General features: G+C 41.7%; 1 protein-coding gene across 1 annotated transcript in view; it reads right to left on the bottom strand.

Moving 5' to 3' along the window:
• Window positions 1-216: 216 nt before the first annotated feature.
• Window positions 217-21,181, bottom strand: part of EGLN3 (egl-9 family hypoxia inducible factor 3) — a 28,184-nt gene continuing 7,219 nt past the window's right edge. The window contains exons 2-5 of the mRNA XM_068192952.1: window positions 7,666-7,785; window positions 5,675-5,811; window positions 4,926-4,999; window positions 217-3,838 (exon numbers count right to left, since the gene is read on the bottom strand). Of these exons, the coding sequence (XP_068049053.1) occupies window positions 3,801-3,838; window positions 4,926-4,999; window positions 5,675-5,811; window positions 7,666-7,785 (369 nt within the window). The 3' untranslated portion in view covers window positions 217-3,800. The remainder of the gene's footprint in view (window positions 3,839-4,925; window positions 5,000-5,674; window positions 5,812-7,665; window positions 7,786-21,181) is intronic.

The raw sequence follows: 21,181 nt of genomic DNA, 5'->3' as shown, positions 1-21,181 counted from the left end.
GGGTCACTAGCAAGGTAAATAACTTCAAAATAGCAGGAAGTGACCAAGGGAATGTGCCAAGCCAAGGGCAACAAAAAAGGTCTCTCCAACAGCAGAAGACAGTTGTGGATACAGACTTCAGTGTCACCCTACAAGCAGCTGCATGGCACTGTACCCACCCCTTGCGTCCCTGGCCACAGTAAGACACAAGACTGAAGAGATTTGCGCAGGACAGTGTTTAACATGACCCAGTGTTTATTGACTCCTGTGACATTTTTTTTAATAGTAACAGGAACACAAAATGTAATGTATGGTAAAATACTACTAGGGGTTTCTATATGAATCCAATGCAAAGTGCCAGCATTGTTGACCAGCATACAACCTGACAAGAGAAGATGCAGTCATAACTCACTCTCAGATATCTGCTGAGAGTACATCACAGTCAAAGTAGAACTAGTCATTTGCCTGCAAATAGACACATTTTCTTCTAGATGCAAGTGGTGGTAGAGCCAGCTATTTTGCAACAAGAAATACATATAATATATTCCAACAGTTAAAAAAACACACAGGACTAAAACTGTTTAAAAATAGAAGGGGAAAAAAGAGTGGAACTTTTTAGACACTATTTTGTAAAAGTCATTCTTCATAGAACCAGAAGTAATCTAGAGAAAAAGATTTATTAGAGGCTACTTTGCTCAAAAGGCCAGTGCTCACAGGTTTAAGAAAAAAACAGTCTCTTGATTTTCAGCATTGTCTCCTAGCCTTTTTTCCTCCCTGCACAACAAAAACCTCCTGTTGAAAATTGCAGCTTAGTGGCTCTGCACATTTTCCCATGCAATTGAAAAGGCAACGATGTTTTTTAGAGTCATCAAAAACTTGCATGACATGACATGCATGTGCAGCATGAAACATCTTCACAGATATGAATAATGAAGGCACATTACCTAAAGATTTAAAAAAAAAAAAAACCACAACCAGAATTTTTGGAGGATTCAAAGTTAAATACCTTAGAGAAAGCATTCCTTTTCACAACTGGCTGGCAAGTGCTGTTTAGCCATTTGATTCAAACACTTTGCTATGAAGGCAAAACACAAGGAAAAAGCCTCTTCGAAATACTCTCCCCATATGTATGTGTCACATGACCAACACCCCCCTAACACGCTACTCCCAATTAAACTACAGCTTCTTCAAGGAGACCATCCCACTGGAAACAGAGTAGAGATTGAAACAGAGGACTGAGGAATTGGTTTCAAGCTCTCAAGCCCCCAACTTTTTTTGCACTTGATTACAAGTGTTAATAAAGACAACGCTCCCTGCCACAGAATAATTGTTCTATCTTCTATATATGCAATATAAATGAGGAAAATTTTCACAAAAAAGAAAATATGTATTTATTTACAATAAATGCAGCTATACTGTTCCATGCTCCATTCACCACAAGTGTTGCTGACCACTGCAGAAACCTGGTGGTAGCAACAGTGATAACTGAAGTACCTTCCTTTTTCAGCCATTACACAAAGCTTTTCCCCTTCCACCACATAAGTTTTCCACTGTTCCAGGCTCCAGTAAGATGTGTACTAACAATGCTTTCTAGTTTATTTTTAAGGTTACAGTTTCAAGAGGCAAAGCAATATTTGCTCTGCTCTATCTGATTTTCCTCCTTTTAAAATCATGTGGAGTTTCAAATTTATGTGCCATTATCAACTTTGCATTGTAATACAACAAGTTGTATTCCATCATCTTCTCTAAATAGTAATGCCATCTTTTCCAACACCTCTTACATTTCAAAGGGTTACCTCTCACTCTCAAGGAAGAGCCCAAACTCTTTCGCTTCACACATGAACATTTCAGAATGAGAATTTCAAGTTACCACTAAGTTTTCCTTCAAGTCTCTGGTGTTACTTAGAAGCAACCACAGTAGAATAATGTTTTTCCTAACATTAAAGGACATTTATCATATTCTTTGTCTTTTTCTAGTCTTGAATTGTAAGAATATTAGTCGCACATGTTCCCTCATATTCCTCTCTTAGGGTGCACAGTGGTCAGACCTATAAGACCATAGCTGGATCTCTGGGAGAATCCAAAGAGAATAAGGGGTTACATTCAGCATTCATGGGCAGGCTGAAGAATGCTCAGCTTTTCTTTAAGACACAAAACTGCTTTAAAAAATACTCCATTTTATATTATTATTATTTTTTATGTCATGAAAGTTACTTCTTTTCTGTCCTATGCAGCTATTACCTTGCTGTCACTGACGTTCAGTAGTTGCCATTGCACACTACTTTTCCATTCCCTAGCTCAAGTGTAGCCCCATCACAGCAGAGCAGGGGGAAGCGGAGCAGGGGCCAGTGGTTCAGACACACCACCTTCACCACCATAGGCAGGTGGCACAGGAAAATATGAGACACTGAAGGGGGCATCTATTTGCAACATTTAATAGGGTCTGACATACACACTGACACCATGAGATAAAAATGAATGCAAGTGAGTGTATTAAGTTGAGAACAATTAGTGTGAGTGATAAATACATCCACTGCCAGATCCCAGCTTCATTAAGAGCTATTCTGAACTGCATAGTAAGTGCTGGTTGTAGAAGTTTAGACAAATTAGGAATAGGTCACCAGTTACTCATTGAGTCTAATAAGTTAAAAAAAAATGGAGAAAAAAAATGTGTGCTTTGCCATTGAATAACTCTGAACTAACAGCTTGGGCACAGCAGTAGTAGTTACCTGGCATCACAGATCAATTGAATCGGAATTGCAGTTTAATTCAAATTACATATGCATGCAAAATTAAACAAGTGTGTTCACTAAGAATATGCAGCATAAAAATCAAGTCTAAGTTACCCATTATTTATCATATATTTGTCAGACTGCCAGACATATCTTTCCCTTTCAGATTCATATCAATATCTCACAGAACACAGCTGATGGAGAAGTCACAAAGCAAACACTTCTCCACATATCACTGGCCTTAAGGGCCCATGCATTGTGTACCCATAAGCCTTCCAGGTTTACCAGACTTTTGGGAGAAAACAGCTGCTTTACCAAACTGTGAAAATAGAAAACATACAACCCATCCTGCTCAAAACAGAAAAAAAAAATCGTTTTATGAAGTTGTGAACAGATATATAACTACTTTCCCCTCGGTCCTGGGACAGAAAGGGCAGTACAGCTGCAGAGCTAGAATGTGCCTCTAGAAGAGCAAACAAAATCCAGAAAATGTGATAACTGTGTAGAGAAACATCTGGGAAGTCATGTTTCTGAAAAGCTGAACTAATGTTCTGCGTAGCAAAAAGATGAACAGTACATCAACAGGTCCATTTGGGACAGACCGTAAAATACTCTACAAATATCCAATTTAATTTCCCATGTCAAATATCTCTCTGTGCCTGTCAGCAGTCTGCCAACGGATTTTAAACTCTCAAGGCTTCTTCCCATTAAACTAGAACTTTTTCTCCCCATAAAGTGCAAATAAGACTCAGTTTTTTACCACTAGTTCCAATGACTATTATCTTACTTACAAGAGTGATCAAAAGCCAGTTGGCTGAGCCACTACCACTAGGCTTGAGTATCACATACTCTTTTTTTTTTTTTTTTTAACCCTGGTTCTTTTTTCCAGCAAAAGGCAAAGAGCAAACAAGTCTTTCTTCTATCAGATGCAGCATGACAGGAGGCTGCCTTAAGTACCATCAGCATAAGATGCATGTGCTAGACACAACCAGTGCATTCCTGTGCATAAAAATGTTTTGCCCTTATTTGCTGGAAATGGAAGTCATCTTTGGGATCTTATTTCCTCACAAAGAGTTCATGAACAGATGATTAGTCTTCATTAAGAGGCGCTTCTCTCTTCCTCGCATCTACATCAAAAAGAAAAAAAAAAAAACAAGTGGTTAAACCAGGGGGTTCTGACTGTATTTATCTGAAAACTCAGAAACTAAAAAGTTGGTTTTCAATGGACAACACTTTCCATTTCAGAATCATGGCATTAATCCACTATGTGGACTGAACTGCTTTCTGATACCACAGCATGTTAACAAGGACAGTCACACATTTTTCATGTTCAAATTGAAGATGACTCATGCAATATTTAAGTAGTCCAATAAAATGAGACCCCAGATCAGTGATACTTTTCCCCCACCACCTCTTGGCCCCTTTTTCATGATCCTCTTTAAGGGTGAAACCAGTATTTGCTTTGCATACAAGCTACAGAGATGACAACAGTCTGTTCTGAAAATTCTTCTACTAATTACAACTTTGCCCAGCTGCACACATTTTTAAAAAAGACAAGTGCTCTCCACGCTGTATTTTGAGGAGGCAGCCCCTGAAGACCAGATCTTAAACTGCTCTGAACAGCAACCCTTGGATCATGGTCCCAGGTAGGGTGTTGGAACACATCTGGACAACTCAGTCCATGACTCACATGCCATTTCCACAGCAGCAGGCAATGTGGCTGCCACTAGAAAGCTGGGTCACCTCTTTGTGGGCTTCTGCCCTTCACTAATACAGAAGACAGATACTATTCATTCAGAACATCTAGAGAACACAATTATTAAACTGTCTGTGAAAGTCCAAACAGGGTGCTAAACAGGGTTTGGAGGAGGCAAAACATACCTACCAAATAACAAAAGGAGAGCTGACACCCTGTGATTGGAGCAGCCACCCGAGGTAGGAAAAAAATCTCAGTCATTTGGGACTCAAATAAGAAACTGTCTCTCCCATTCTCCCCATTTTGTTCATCAGGGATTCTAGGGCTAGGCCTGAATCTTCTGTCACAACTTCTCCACTTCGCATAAAATAACTGACTAGCAATAATAGGAGAAAAAGCTTCCTAAAAATGTGTTACATATGATTGTAGCTCCAGAACCACTCCTGGACTGTCTGTGACTTTGGAAACATCAAAATGCAATAAATTCTTTCTGGTGAACATTTATAAAAAAGTCATACCGGTTAAGTTCCTGAACTTCTTTTTGGCTTCTGCTCTTTCTTCAGCATCAAAATACCACACGGTCATGGCATATCTATAAAAAAAAAAACTTTGCATGTCTTTCCACTTTTGATATTAAAATAGAGCACTGGAGTTTTATGCTCATGGAGAAAGCAAAAACAAAACTGGATTAGTAGACTAAAATGTACAATGAAAATGACACATCTTTATAGGCACACACAGACAGCATTTTAGTGTGTATTTTAACAAGTCAGATAGAAATATAGGTGAGAATTTCTGCCGGAGGCACAAAAGAGAGCACAGCCCCTGGTAACAGAGGGCAAAAGTAGCTTCCAGACCTTTGTGTGTCTTTCTGTTCTGGGACGCCTGTAGGCAGCTTGGGGGCTGCCCTGCATCACATCAGCTTTTCACAGCCTGCTGACAGATGGTACCCCCACAATCCCTATAGTGCTACAAGGGCAAAATAACCCAGCACCTCCCAGCTAAATAGCTATGCCCAGCTTGGAAGATTTCTCCTTTCAATAGTTAAGGGCCTTTTTTTCTAGCACATAAGGAAAAGTATCATTCAAGCTTGCTTCTCCTTACTTAATGAGAGAATTCCCAATGACTCAAAACCAGGAAATTCACTCACCATCTGTCTATTTTTTATGTATTTAAACATGATGGCCATATTTTTGGATAAAAATGTTGGTAGGAGAGATGTTCTAGATTTTTTCTAGCCAAAACCAATATTAAATATGCTACTTACCTGGTTGCATAAGAAGGCTGGACTTCATGTGGATTCCTTCGATCTGACCAAAAAAAAAGTAATCGGTCAAAAATCGGCTCAACATCTGCTACATAGGACTTTCCTTCTGGGAATATTCGAAGAATTCCACCATGCAGCTGAAAGAAAAGGAAAGACTGAGTTTTTGCACATATAAACAGCCACACATTCACATGAGAAATAACTTATTTCTCTCTCCTCCACCCCTAACAAATGGGGAATAAACATCTAATGATAAACACATCAGCTACATGAAAACACTGGAAAACCTTACTGTGTCTCTTGGCCACTTCAATTTTGCCAGTTTGTAATGTTTCAGCTTAAGCTTCTGTCTAAAGCAAATGAACTAAGATAAAGGTAACACCAGCACTGCAGCAAACACTGGGAAAATTCTAAGCTTCCAGTCACATTTCTAGAATCAGTGAATACCACAGAGCTGCTCTACGTGACCAGTCTGAGATCAGGCTCTCTCCCCAACAATTGTTAGATATTGCTTCCAGTATTTCAGAAGCCATGTCTGATCATTTAGGAGTTAACTTCTACACCTCTGTTGAAGTCTGTTTTGTTTTATTGTTAGATTTGTAAAACTTCTCAGATGCGTTATAGATTCCAGCCACCATTTTCCCTACTCATAACACAGCCTGGTTTCTCTACCATATAATTTCTGTCTTTCCATGTGCTATGATTTTCAGGAAAAAGGTCTGGTGATCTGCACACACTCTAGAAACTTCAAAAGATTAAGATGAATCCTGCCTCGTCCTGCTGCTGTTAGAGGGCTCTTTGGAGACTAATGCTGCATCACAGAGTGCAGTACAGCACCGACCTGACGTGGTACCTCCATGTCACATGCAGACCTCAGTGAGAAACTATTAAGCCAGGTTTAAAGCCACATGGTTGCTTTCAAAGCCCAGTATGATTATAGTCTTATATTGCATGTCCTCCAGCATACGTTTGCATAAAATCACCATCACATCTACGTAATAAACTCCATCAGTTTCCTGCATTTCAGTTAGCTTTTCTTAGTGCTCACTTGGGTGCCTCCTCACTATTTGGATAAGGGTGCAATGCACAAAATAAACCGGATATTTGCATTTCCTCCCACATCTCCTCATTCATTTTATTACATTGAGATGTTTCACTGTCATACTCCCTGTAACAAGATATGCTTTTCTGCAACACTGCATTTTTCAATGGCATTGCCTCTGTATCTGAACTCACTTATTGGGGTTCATAGTATTTACCTGTTCTTAAAGAACATATTGGCCTAAAAGGAGGTTAGAGAAGCAAACAACATTGGACGATTTTCAAGTGATAACCCCCATGAACAGTTTGTGGTGTATTACAACAACAGACTTGCAAAGAGACATCCTGCAATTTTACAAACTCTTCTTTTGTTTCTAATTTAAAGGTATGGCACATTCAAGGCTGACTTAACTGCCTTATAAGTAATATAAGCAGAAACAAGAGCTCCATCCAGTCAAGAGACCCACTGGTGGAATTAAACCATGTTTTCTCCTCTTCCTAAGCCCCACTGCTTCATAAATAAGAAAAGGGAACTGCCTAGAATATCTTCTACAGGTGAATCTGAAGTATCAAGAATGATAAAGTCACAAATTTGGGGTGTCATTTTTACTCTGCTCCCACAATCCACTTGTTCTGTAGTGAATTGATTTTCTTTTTCTGCTGTTTCCTCTAAACAAAGTGTTAAGAGCATACAGCTCAGTGCTTATAGCTTTATTCTTTGCAACAAAACAGTATGTGTGTAGAATGGGAGAGGACGATAAGGAAACAGTTCACATTCTTACATCCAAAGCATTACCAAAAACAGACAGAAAGAAAAAAAAGAAGAGATGAAGAATAGACCAGCAGTTCAGAAGTTCACCAGAGTTCACAGAAACAACGGACAGCTCCAAAGCTCTGTTTCCGAAGTAGTTTTTCCTTCCTGTTCTGCCTCAACCCCATGGTTTACTCACCTTGGAGTCCCAGTTCTTATTCAGGTAATAAATACAGGTGATGCAGCGCCCATCACCATTTGGATTGTCCACATGACGAACATACCCAGTTCCATTTCCAGGATAGCAAGCAACCATAGCCTGAAATATACAGATTGTAAAATAATTAATTCTACAAGATGTCTACCTTCAGTTTTAATTAGCTAAGCATCCTCCCAACACCAGTTTGGCTCACTATTTTTCAGATGAACAATCCAAAATCTAGAACAGACATCACCTGAAGGTATCTTTGCACAAATGTCTTTCACAGGACAGCTCAGCCACTGTGAAATTCAAAACTGGAAAATAAATACACTTCATGATTCACAATAAATACACTAAAATAAAAGGAAAAAAAAATGAAACTAGAGCACTAGTGTGCATGGTACAAACTTGTTACAAGCAACGTGACTTTGAGGCAGTTTCAGCTGAAATTTGCTTGGGTCTCTACAGATAAGCAGTCATTGCAAAATGGATTTTCCAGTCATAATGAAAGTAGAAAGCAATCCCAGGATGTCATGCTTTACTACCACCATCATCCTCTATTCATATCTTCCGGTCACTGTCATATTCACTCCTGTGTGCAACTCAAAGTGAGTGGTCCCCAGGAAGTGTTGGTAAAACTCCATAGAGCAAAGTCTGCAAAAAGCTGCAACTCCTTTGTGCTGTGTTTGCACAGGGCAGTGCATGTTTGCTTTCATGGACTGAGCCACAGAACTAACCAAATAGCTTTCAGAGCATTTCTCTCTTTGATCATCCTCAGACTTGCTGATACAATCACTTAATTCATGGTTTAAATTTCACCTTGAATGATGAGATAAGCCTAACATGAATTACTCCAAATCACATGGCAATCAACAGGTCTTAAATGGTTTTTACAGCAAAAACATATTAAACTTAGTCAATTTAATTAGCAGCCTAAGCAGAATGCAGGCAAGAGCAGGTGAGACTGCTGGTAGGGTACTAGATCTTTGTTTCAGTCGCTCTTCACTACTGGGGCTACTTGGCAGTGATACCGATCACCCCTAAAGCTGTTGCAATAGAAGTCTTGTTCTCACTCCCCTGACATCTCCAGATTGCTTGCCAGCATTAGCAGCAAGAGTGATGGGAAACGATGGCCTAAATTCAGCTGGAAAATTGCAGATAGTGTTCAGATGTGGTTTCTGCAGAGATGAGGAGAGAGCAACTATCAGTCCTCAATCTGTGTGCTGTGCTCCCATAAATAACTTGTGCAGGAGGCACACCATAGGCTCAAGTTCAGCTCACTGTCCACCAGGATGAGCTGAGGGTTCCCAGGTTCCCCTAGGGAGAAGATCTGCTGGCAGCCCCCAACCTGTACTTCTGCAAGGGGCCCTTCCTTCCCAGGTGCAGGAGTCAGATTTACCCATGTTTAATTTCATAAGGTTCTGTTGGCCTGTTTCCCCTGTCTATCTGGTTTCCTTTTAGTGGCAGCCTTGCCCTCAAGGGCATCAACTGGTCCCTCTCACTTTGGTGTCTTCTGCACAGTTGAAGAGCACACTCTGCCATGTGTTTCAGGTTGCTGATAAATAAAGGTGTTTAACATAACAGGTTCCATGACAGATCCCTGTGGTGCCCCATTTGGTAGCAGCCTCCAGGTATAAGAGGTCTGATGGACCATGACCCTCCAAGTCCAACCAGTTTTTTACCCATCCACTTTTCCATCTTTTCAGACCATAAAACCCTAACTTCACATATAACAATATTTTACATGCCTGTGCCACAGAATGAGGATTTAATTGTGCACCATTTGCATGACCTGCTCCAATGATCTGATATGCACAATTTATAAGGTGGAGATTGACAGTATAGGCTTTACTAAGAAATCTTTATTTAGGAACCCCAGAATTCTTGTTTTCTTCTTCCAAGCACATGCGAAATGCATGCTGTTCTCATGGGACACGACCAGGTGCAGTTTAATCAACAAGGAAATTTTACTGTGCCAACAAACACCAGCACAGAAGCTACTGCCAGCCAGCACAGTGGATCCCTTGAACCCTCTGCTACCAAGAACAAAACCTATCCATAGGAGTCAGCAACATATGAATTAACTTTCCTCCCCACAAGCACCAGAACAGTACCTGCAGGCAGCAGTAAGTCACCGCTCTCCACACCTCAGGGCCAAAGACGCCTAGAGACTAGTGGCCTGCATGGTCAGGACATTATGCTAAACAAAAGCAAGAACTTTTAATTCCAAGTAATAAGCCCTCTTCCATCACACCTAGCAGTTAGGTAGATGCCTTACTGTAGATCCTATATGCTATGTTGCCATTCTGCTGTTAAAAATGGCTCCAGAGCTGCACTACATTTCACTATCAGCCTGAAAATGGCAATAAGGGCCAATCTACAGCACGGTGCTCGAAACATGCTAAGGGCATAAGTCTGGTGGAAACCACAAGTCAGCTGTATCTGCAATGTAATAATGGTCTGAGGAAGCTGGGCCCTCAGTGGTGAGGATAACCAAGTTTGTGCATTCGCCCATCCCAGTTACTAGCACAGCACCTCATTCAGGTGCACCTTCACCCATCCCACGTGCAGTGAGCTGCATCAGGTCTAACAATTACAGTAGTCATCTTCTGTAAAACGGGATCTTCAAACACTGGGAAACATGACCCTGGTGCCCCTGAAGCCACTCCATCACTCCCCTCCTCAACTGAGCAGGGAAAGAAAGCACAATGAAAGGATCATGGGTTGATAAGAATAGGGAGAGATCACCCACCAGTTACTGTCGCAGGCAGAACAGACTAGACCTGGGGAAACTAATTTAATTTATTGCCAATCAAATCAGAGTAAGATAGTGAGAAATAAAACCAAACCTTAAGACACCTTCCCCCTATCCCTCCCTTCCTCCCAAGCTCAACTTCACTCCCAAGTTCTCTACTTGGCCAGCAGTGGGTCCATCTTGTAGCCAGCTGGCATTGGCTCTTTCAGACATGGGAGAAGCTTCTGGCAACTTCTCACAAAAAAACCCTGATATTCTCTCAGCTACCAAAACCTTGCCCTGCAAACGCAACACATCCTGAGAGCTAAGAGAGAGGGGACAGCGATTCCAACCATGGGGCAGGGAGGAGGGCTGTGCTGGAGCTGGGTGCGGCACAGCTGCTGCCAAGGGCACGGGCACCGACAGCGCCAGTGAGGCCCAGCTCAGCACAGCCCTGCTCACCACGCCAGGGGGATGATGCAGGACGGGAATACAGCCTCGCTGACCAACAGCGCCACATTTTTAAGTCAATGTATAACACAAAATTATGGTGGTCTTAAGTCTCTCTTTGGAGAGTAGACATTATTCCAAGATTACTGAACTGTCTAAAAATCAATCCAATATTACTACTATTTTTAATGTCACAAACAAAAAGCTACTGAACAGCAGACTGAAGGGCAGATCCTGAAAGGGATTTAAGTGCTTTATTTACTATGGAAATCTAGGCAGAAGGCCAGAGTTTCCCCTGGCCTCCCCCACATAATATGTTCTCTTAGAATGTGTGCTTTGTCTCCAACATTGATGTAAAATTTATTTATTTACAGTGTGTACCTTTTGCAACTGCAACACTCCATCCCTGGAGATTAAGTGGAACAATTCCCACAAAATCCTAAAGCATGGGCCACACTATAGCTTAACTTTCAGAAAAGCAAAGAGAAAAAAGTTTTCTAGTAGCAGCAGCAAAAGAAGAAAAGCAGAAGTGAAAGATCCTTTTTCCTGGCACAGCAAATATTTGAATGAAACCTTAAACAATGAAGGGAAATAATTCTGGTCCTCCTAGAGACTGTTGAAATTATATCAAGCTTTATCAGAGCAATGGCTGGAGCAGCTCCAGAGCAGATCAAGCTGGCCTCAGCAGGGATTCCAGCTGTTAGCAGTACATTTGGATTCATTTAAAACAAATAAGAAACAGGAGATGAGATGCGTGACCCAGACTTAATTTAGGTAATTTGTGAACACTGGTATCTGCCAGTTTAGTGCACGGTCCAGCTAAAAAAGCCAGAGGCTCGATAACAATAATCAAACTGTTTACCAGGTGTGCACATGGAGTGTTAGTAAAAAACGTTTCCTACACTTTTGGCTATTGTGTCCAGAAGAGCACACTCCATTTTTGGGAGCAACTCCTCTCTTCATTAACAATCTCCAAACCTAAACTAATCAAACTTACTATAGCAGGCAGTAATGAGCAGGAACGCACCTAACCTTTTCTTTTTCAATACAATCTATTACAATGGCTGTTGGTTGGCTTAACTCCCCAGTGTAAGCACTCAGAAAATTTTTGCAACACTCCCCTTTTCTAAGTTAAAAAAGAAGAGTTTGTCTTACACAACAGCTGAATAGTTAAAAACTGATATCCAGATGCATGCTTTTGGAGTCACACTTACACACCACCATATGAAGACCAATGCTCTGGTAGTCTAGTCAACAGTCAAAAATTAAACCCTACAAAACTTGGAAAATGAAAAGTAAATCATCAAGACTAAAGCTTCTGCCCTGTTATTTTCAGGGATGTTAGTTTTCCCAAGAGGATGCAAATCAACCACAAGTTAAACAAGCAGCAATTACCAGCTTCAGTAAGGACCCAGGAATCGTCAGTAAATTCCACATTGCACAGAAGCTTGCAAAATAAGTTATCTATCATTCAGTCTAAGTATTACACTCAAGTCAGCTAGAGAAATCTGCAAGTCAAACTGCAAGACACTAGCAAAGTTTGAAGGCAGATAAAAAACAACTGTTCCATTGAGAGGATTCTCCCTGCCTCCCAGTGCTTCTAGCAAGCGGAAAAACAAGTCCTCTTAGCTGATGGCCAGGATCATGCTGTGAGACATGATTTACAAAATAAGCAATGCTAGAGCAGCCTGATACTTGGAACAGAACATTTCAGAAAATATCTCAGATAGAAGATGTTTGTAAGTAGAAATGAACAGTGCTTAATAGGAAGCAGTGGTGAAACCAGGTCAGAAGGTCCCAAATTTCAGCCCAAGATGTGGTTCTCAGTTCTGAACTTGAGGGCAAACAAAAATCACTTTTGACTAGTCCTCTAGGGTATTAGGACTACCAGGATTCACTTGATTGTCTTAGTTTTGAATGTATATTGCACTCAACCTGATTCGAGTTCATAGATGTGCACAGTCTTTACATCCAGAAAGGGAAAAGCACCCAGCATGCTCTACATTAAAAGAACATGAGTAGTCTGACATTTCATGATCAAAGGCAAGACATTCTCAGTTGAGGCTTGACTGACACACAAACACCACGGGGGGTTTCTTAAGTAATTTCTTATTGCACCCAATTGCACCCAAGAGTTTTCTGCCTCACAGCTTATAATGGTTAAGTATAAAATATTCACAAACATTATTCAATATTAGTTTGTTTAATTTATGAAAGTTAAAATATTCAACTGCTATACTGAAGCATGAACTGGGAACATTGGTCCAACCTAATACTCTGTAGAGATGGGAAGGAACAGAGGGAAAAAGATATGTTGAAACACCAACAAATCAGAGACATTAGCATAGTGCCTGTTGGAAAGGGAATCACCAGTTCCAAGAGGGAGTAAAATTCTGCTTGCTTCAGTCAAGCAACACATGAAATGGGCTTCAGTGGCAGTATTGCATGAGAAACTGGTCCCTCATTTGCTCACCATAACTTGGTTATCAGTCTTCAATCAAACTATTACTTGTAACTGTATAAAAAAGTCCTGTTTCCATGGATAGCACTTCCACCCGGTGGTCTGGTACTTGCTTCTCCTTGCTTACATGCAAGGTTGATAATCAGATTCAGATCTTCCAGGAGCTGAAACCTCATCTCTCCTTTCTTATTTTATTTAGTCTTTTGCATGCACCACAGCTTGCTTGTTGCTTGCAGATACAAAAAAGCACTTTTTAAAGAATTTTTTGAGGAACAACCTGAGGGTGGGAATTGTGGGAAAGACTATTCTCTCATCTGCAGGAAGAAGATACTAAGACACTGGTTTATTTTTGCTGACCAACAAAAAGTCTTTTATTACCTGATAATATTCTGATTACTGTAAGATGGAAAACTGTTCCTGCTTGTTACATTTCTTCTAAGAAATAAGGGTAGAAAAAAAGAGCTACCCATGAAAGCTCTGTTCACAGATTACCTCCATGCCACACAGCTGTTGATGACTGGCATGTTATCTAGTTGTAGATCAAGGAGCCTCCAATAAGCTTTCAAATCTTACGGAAGGTATCCATAAGGAAGCCAGATGACAGACTGATGCTGCTTTAAAAATGAGCTCCCTGTTAAATGAATCTTTGATGAGGCTTAAGAAGCTTTCCTAATAATTGGCAACAAAATTTAGGTTTTCATAGCCTATTAATAAGAAGGACTGTTTCAGCCTGTAACTACTTTTTTTTTTTTCTTAACAGAACACACACTTAGAAATAAATCTGGATGCCCTTCAAGTTCAAGCTGGCTGCCAGAGCAGTGCCACTGCAAAATGGGAAGGCAGGAAACAGGCGTGCCTCATGCAGGCAGCAGCCATCTGCAACTGTCAAGAGAACAGAGAGCATTTGTGGACCAGCCTTTGGAGACAGCAATGAGCTCTGCTGAGCTGTTCCCATTGCGGGATACGTCCTGGGATCCTACAGGATCCAAAAGTCAAGGGACAATTCAGAAACTCTGAAAGGATCTGATCATTGAAGAAGTTCTCCACGTTTCCAAGGGCAAAAGAGTTCCAAGCATTCATCTACCACTGCATACTGTCTACATCACTCACATTTTTTAAAAAGCCAAGGAAACCAGCACTGCTTTCAGACCACCACCCAAATTCTCTATATTCAACCTCTGGGCACAGCACAGAGAAAACAGAACACAAAGTTAAGGAAACAAATCTGAAACTGCCATAGGATCAGAACTGTCCTTGCAGTGAGCATCTTTGCCTGTTGTAGTAATTAAAATAATTAATTATTTCTTTTGTATGCTTAATCTACATATGCCTGTGGCATGTCAATTAGCACTTTTCTCCAGTACTTCAAGTCCTTCTCTCGTCTTCTGCAAATGCAGAATCAGGCCAGATTTGTATTTTACATCCTCCTCTGACCTAAACCTACGCGTTGGTCCGTGTTGTTACTGGGTCGTTGATCCTCGCACGCACACAGCAGCAGCACCGCTCCAGAAGCGATTAGCGTGCTGTGAAGAGCAGGCATACCATCATGGCGGGACACGAAATTTAAAAGGCTATTGCCAGTGAATTAGTTCAGTCAAGGATATTCAGATTAAGTCTCCAATTAGCAGCTGTAAACATGCGCAGTGCATCGATGTATCAATAAAGGCTGTTCAGTTTAGAGAGACCGCCCGCCCCTGCGCCTCGGAGCCCTGGCTCGGGGCCAGCGGGATGATGGCTTAACGACAGTGCTACGTGCGGAGCGTGAGGCGATCGGCGATCAAATGCAAACTTTACTCCAGAGTGCACTTCAGACAGAGGCTGCGGAGGAAGAGGGGAAACCCACACAGGCAGCGAGCACACAGCCGCTCAAGGCACTTCTCGGCTCTCGTTCTTACTGAGCTGTCCCTCCCTCCTGTGCTGCAAACACAGGCACAGAGGCTTATCTCCCACACTTTAAAAAAATGCTGTCTAATTACATTTAGGATTATTTTTGCCTTTTGCTGAAGCACTCTTTCATCACCCAGAAAACTCTTTCAGCCCTCTCCTCTCCTCAAAGAACCAAACCTGGCCAAGCTGCACTAATGAGAAAGCATCCCAAGCAATTGATGCAGATGGAGAAAGCATCCCCTGTAATGAGCCCTGGGGGACATCGTGACAAGCACCACCCCCGCAGAAAGGCAAATTCATAAGTGCAAGCTCATTAAGGAAATCTGTAAGGACTGTCCCTGTATGTTCAGTTTCTCAGCAGGGAATTAAAGCCTGGTAAGCAGCACAGACATCCTCTGAGGAATATTTCTCATCTGTGGGGTAGAAAGATAATCTCACAGTTCCTGAAATATCCCAGCCTTTCATTCTTCATCAGCAAGTCAGACCTTTTCAGTTCTGCTACTAGTCACCCAGAGGATTACACCACTTTTTTTTGTTTGTTTGCAACATTTAAATAACTGCATATTTTGATGCTCTTGTGGTTGCATTAATAAAGGTCAGGAAAGACAGCCACAATACAGGCAAACTTTTGCTGCTGTTGGAGCTGCCTGAGCTGCCAACATCCTTTTCTTATTATTACCCATGTATTTTTAGCTTGTGGGCCCAGGGCAAGTGAGCAACAGAGCCCACAGGACTTCTATCAGCTCACATTTGGTATGCAGCACTTCAAACACTTCCTGCGAGCTCATCAGGGGCAGCCCCGGACATCCTGGCAGGCAGAGGTGATGAGCCACCACCTTGAAGAACGCGTGCCAAGGGGACAGGAGGCCCCAGCTGCCAAGAACAGTCCTTCCTTGAGGCCACCACTCAGGACGCCTCTTGTGACCCCGCATGATCCCGCCACACCAGAGGCAGCACCACACTGGGGGAGATGTTTTCCTTTGCCCCCTCTGGCTCAGTGAAAAACACTCTTCAGTGCCAGAGAGGAATGCAGGGCTCAGAGAAGCACCACCACACTTGGCAGGTACCCCAAATATGCCTCAAGGGTCCTCCCTGTCAGAGCCTTCTGAGCTCCCGAGGCTGCTAAGACATCACTGTGCTGCATAAACAGAGATCAACGTTCTTAAGTGCTTGTTATCACAGCAGTAAAACCAAATTAATGCTAATTGATGAGACCAGTTATCTCCTATGTTAATTTTGGAAGGAAGCCGTCTCACTGACTACCCACACATCTTTTGCCCACCCATACCTTTACAGAGGACTTGCCTAGATAACAGTATCCTGCATAAGATTTTGAATGAATAATTAAGTGTAAAACTCATTAAAATTATCTATAACAAATTACCATCAGAAATAATTTCTACTATGGTTCAATAGTGTGTAGTCTTTACCTCTAAGGCTTTGCCTGCACATAAAGTTGTACTCCTCTGTCTACTTGTGCACTTCACAACAGTGTAATCTCTCAGTTAAAGCGGATAGATGTGTATTCGGTGACACACCATCCTTCTGTGCAGGAAAGGAAACAAGATATTCAGATTCAAGGGAAATTTGTAATTATAGAACTGTACACCTGTTCTAGGGCTAGGCAATAAAATGTATTGGTAAAAAAAAAAAACAAATATAAATTTTAAGTATTTTAGTGCCTTCCCTCTCCACCATGTACACAGAATACTCGCTCCACTAAGGTATGTGCAGACAGACATTCAGAGCAAAGCAAGCATGCATGGACAGACATGCACACACCACAAACTGCCAGCCTTACATCGGCGTGTCTCAAAGATATCCACAAAAGCTCTCATCTCCTGAACAAGGAAGTCTGTTCCTTAACCCAGCCATGGACAACATTAGATTCTGGATTTGAACACGGGCTGCTGAATTCCCACTTCCCTTTATTCACTGGTCAAGTGTCTCCCGTGGATTTATGCTGCCACCACCTGACAGAAGAGACCAACCTAAAGGCCAGCTGTGTTGTGGCCACTGACACAGGCTTCAACTCCCCTGCTGGGGCAGTGGCCCTGCCCAGGGACACATCCATGCCTGACAGGTTTCAGCCTGCTCACACCTGCTGCTCTGCTTTGCTGCAGTCCCCTCTGGAGCCTTACCCAGTCATTCCCACCACCACAACTCACTAAAGCAGCAGCCTTTAGGAGATTTCTCAAGGCTCAGTTCAGGACTGAGTCTTACAGCAATAATGATCTATAGCATCTAAGGTAGTTTTTGCAGGAAGCAAACTGTTGAGCAAGGGAGGCAGTCTCTCTGGTGTGACTTCAGGATGTTTCCTGAGGATGCAGAAAGCCTGGAGTGTTCTTTCTGGCTCACTTCCCTCCTTCTTCCTCTTCCTCTCCATAATCTTTCTTCTGGCAGCTAATGTGACAAGAGCAGTATGTACTCCCTCTTCCAACACAGGGGAAGAAGCCGAGGCTGAGCTAAGCTGGAGGTTGGACAGAGGCTGCTCTCCCAGGATGCCAGCTGCTTGGGCAGCCAGAGGAAGCAGCTCATCTCCTCCTTGGGATGGAGATGAGACATAGTGACTGCATAGGCATAACAGGCTGTGGTAAGAGCAGGGGTAAGAAACCACCTGGTGGGGGTCCTGCAGCTGGCTTTGCTAGAGATATGGGTTACAAATGCATCTCTGTGGTGGAAAGCACAGAGGGGGAAGGCAGGACAGATACTTGAGGAAGAGGCAGAGCTATAAGGTTACATATGCCCTTTTCAGTGTGGGGGTCAAATAGGTACTATGTCTGCCTGTAGCTATGGTAAGCATTGGCACAACCAGTGCCTTTTCTAACTGCAGCCAAAACATTGTACTAATACAGCTTATAACTAGCAGCAGTAGCTTCTACAGATGGTAAGTAGTGAAACATGCTTTTGACCAAGTGCCAGCCAAGAAAAAAAATTGTTTCGGTTGCAGACATCCAAGTGTAAAGAAACAAACAAAAAAACCATGTCAACTACATTGTTACTCTTGCCAAGAAATTACCAGTGCAAATGTGAGACTGCACTGAGCCTTTACGTCACCAGTTAAACATCAAGTTAAGCACTCAGATATCTTAGTAAATAAAATGCACAACTTTGAGACTTCAGTGTTTGACCACCATGAAATGTTGAATTACACCAAATTTGGCAATGAGGACCAGCATTCACAAATCCTCTCACTGCTCCTTCATGAGGAGGAAGTGTGTAAAACAGTTAACCAGGCAGTGACCCTTCCTGATGGCCTGCTTCAGAGACACCATGCACGTGCTCCATACAGCAGATGAGAGAGTTAACTTACTTAGGTGGAAACGTTGGTGAATATTGTCAAGAACAGAGTTATCAATACATTCTGGGGGACTCTCTCCTGTTTGTGCACATCTACTTACATGGCATGGCTTTTATGTCTTAACAGCAGGACATGTTATAGCATTTATGGTGAAGCTTTTTCCACTTTTCAAACCACTTCTACCAGATTTCCTGTGGGAAATCAGAAGGGGAGGGTGCAGTTACATATACAGTCTTCAGCAGCAAGTACAACACCCTAGGCACAGGTAACTTAACAACCCAGGCACAGGTAAGTTGAGGACTAATTGACACTTCCCTCCTCCCACTACTTCTTTAACATCTTTTCTCTCAAATTCTCCTGGTTCTGCTCTGCTTTTTCTACCCACATGGTCCAGTGAGGGGCTATGCAAGAAGCTTTCTTCAGTCCCTGGAATTCCAAGGCAGTCAGGAAGCTCCATGCTGATCTCCACCACCACAAAGCCCACTGTTCTTACACCCCAGGCTTTTCCCATTCCCTATGGCATTCCTCACCATACACTGCCTCTTTGCGTGCATTACGGGAATAAGTGCTACTGTTAATGCTATTAAGACAAGTTTGCCATAAGACAGTTGCAAAGGTCAGATAAAAATCATAACTACTATCTATTTCATCAAGTGAGGCTCCTTGCTGCCTCCCAGGAGACCATATAAAAGATGACCTGCATTTCAAATGTAAGAAAAAAAATTATAAAACACCAGGGATGGCACAAGATATGCAACTTTTCCTGAAGTTTTCTAAACATATTCTAGCATAGCCTAAGCCAAGCACCAGAATATGTGCTTGAAGTCCCATTGATCTGAAAGTGCCTTTAAGAAAGAGTAGTTAAGTGAATTGCTGAACTGGAGCCAAAATTTTAAAAACATTTGTCTTATCACTTTGTATAAAAAAATTACAGTGCAAGAACACATAAGCAATGATTAATTATATTATGACTTACAGATAGGAAAAATGCAGACATATCTTGTTTGGATTTTCAGGTCCAGAAAGAAAGTACAGAAATTTATTTATTTTGACCAAAGGATTCACATGAACTAGATAGACACAAGACTCAAAATAGATATCTTTTTTGTTACAAAGTAGGATGCAATTTCCTGATGTATAGCAAAAGACATGGTTACTCTGCCATTTCCAACTGCAAAGCTTTGTTTCCAGTCAGTGCAGATGGAGTGCTATGCTGTACTCCTGTCATTTAGACTACTTATTTTTATCTGGGTGGCTAAACATGAACATTTAGTAAGCCTCCATGGAACCACTATGGTCAGCAAAAATCTCTTTGATTACTTTATTTGTGAAAAATCAGAGAAACAAATAGGTTGTTTAATCAACTGCTTTCTACTAAGTGCTTTGCATGTTGGCACTAAGTTTATTCACCTACTAATCTTATCAAAGCACAATGTCAAGAGAAAAATGGCTGTAGGGGAAAAAGCTCCTTTCTGTCACTGAGAGCTACTACATGCATAAGTGTGAGTGATGGAGGGGAAACAGAGCTTACAGCTCTCTCCAGATCTTTCACAGGAATGATCATGAGTGGTGTGCTGATGGTATGACCTTCTGTGAATAGTTTAAACAGCAGGAGATGGATGATTTACTTGGCATGAGCCTCCTTCATGATCTTCCTTCACCTCACTGACTGAACAGAGAGACCTTCTTGCTTTTCTGACCAACTCTGTAACATCTTTTCAAAGCAATAACAGGTCTAAACCAAACTCTTACAAAGTGTTATGCATCAGTCAAAATCTTCTGTCAAACCCCACCAAGTTCTGTACCACTGCATTAGTTATTCACCCTGGAGCCCACCACAGCAGCCATCAGCCATAGACACAGGTACCAGAAGCAGTTTCCAAAACACCTCTTCCCAAGAGCTCCTCTACTAATAAACCTTACCAACAAAGCATTTTCACAGAAGCTTAGGGAGACCTGTTGTTGGCAGTTTTTTAACAAGGTCGTTTCAGTCTTCAGCTTTTGGACAGAAGGATTACAGTCATGACAAATCCAACCCAGGGTTCTAAATTCCCTCAAGCTGGTATGCACACACCCTCCATCATAGAGGTAAAACCAGAAACACTTAGGAGGAGTAAGTCTTCCTTCCTAACTGCCCCATTCTCTCAAGCCATCCACTGCAAGATGGGTGAGTGCTATGGGGCCTGCTGCTACACAGTGGGAAAACTCAATCCAATTGCAAGAGGAGCAGAAAAAAGTGAATACTTCAAAGAAACAAAAAAGAAGAAAGTACTTTGTCTTAGTAAGAGTCATCTTGAAATATTTGATAAAAGTATTGATCTCTTCTAAGTGCATTTAGTTTGTTCAGGAAACATCAAACATTTATCTAATTAAAAATGCACACCTGCTTGGATCATTGTGGTTCTATCTCCTCCCTCTCTCATCCCTTCCACACACAGATGGGAAGGACTTGCAGTACTGTTCCACCACCACCTCAAGAAAAAAAAAGTCTAAAAAAAATCTGTGCAATATGGAAGATGATCCTTCCATGTAATAAATCAAGCAAATTTCTCAGGAAGCAACATGCAAGATAAGTCTGTATTACACTGAGCCACCATCCAGATAAATTTGGAAGTCAGAGAAAGAAGAGTTTACTGTGAAATCAAATAAAGACATTGGGATTAACACAGCTGGAATCTTT

The sequence above is a fragment of the Anomalospiza imberbis genome, chromosome 6, assembly GCF_031753505.1.
Source record: "Anomalospiza imberbis isolate Cuckoo-Finch-1a 21T00152 chromosome 6, ASM3175350v1, whole genome shotgun sequence".
Taxonomy (NCBI): domain Eukaryota; kingdom Metazoa; phylum Chordata; class Aves; order Passeriformes; family Viduidae; genus Anomalospiza; species Anomalospiza imberbis.
Note: the sequence above shows the minus strand (reverse complement) of the source record. Positions and strands in the feature narration are given on the sequence as shown.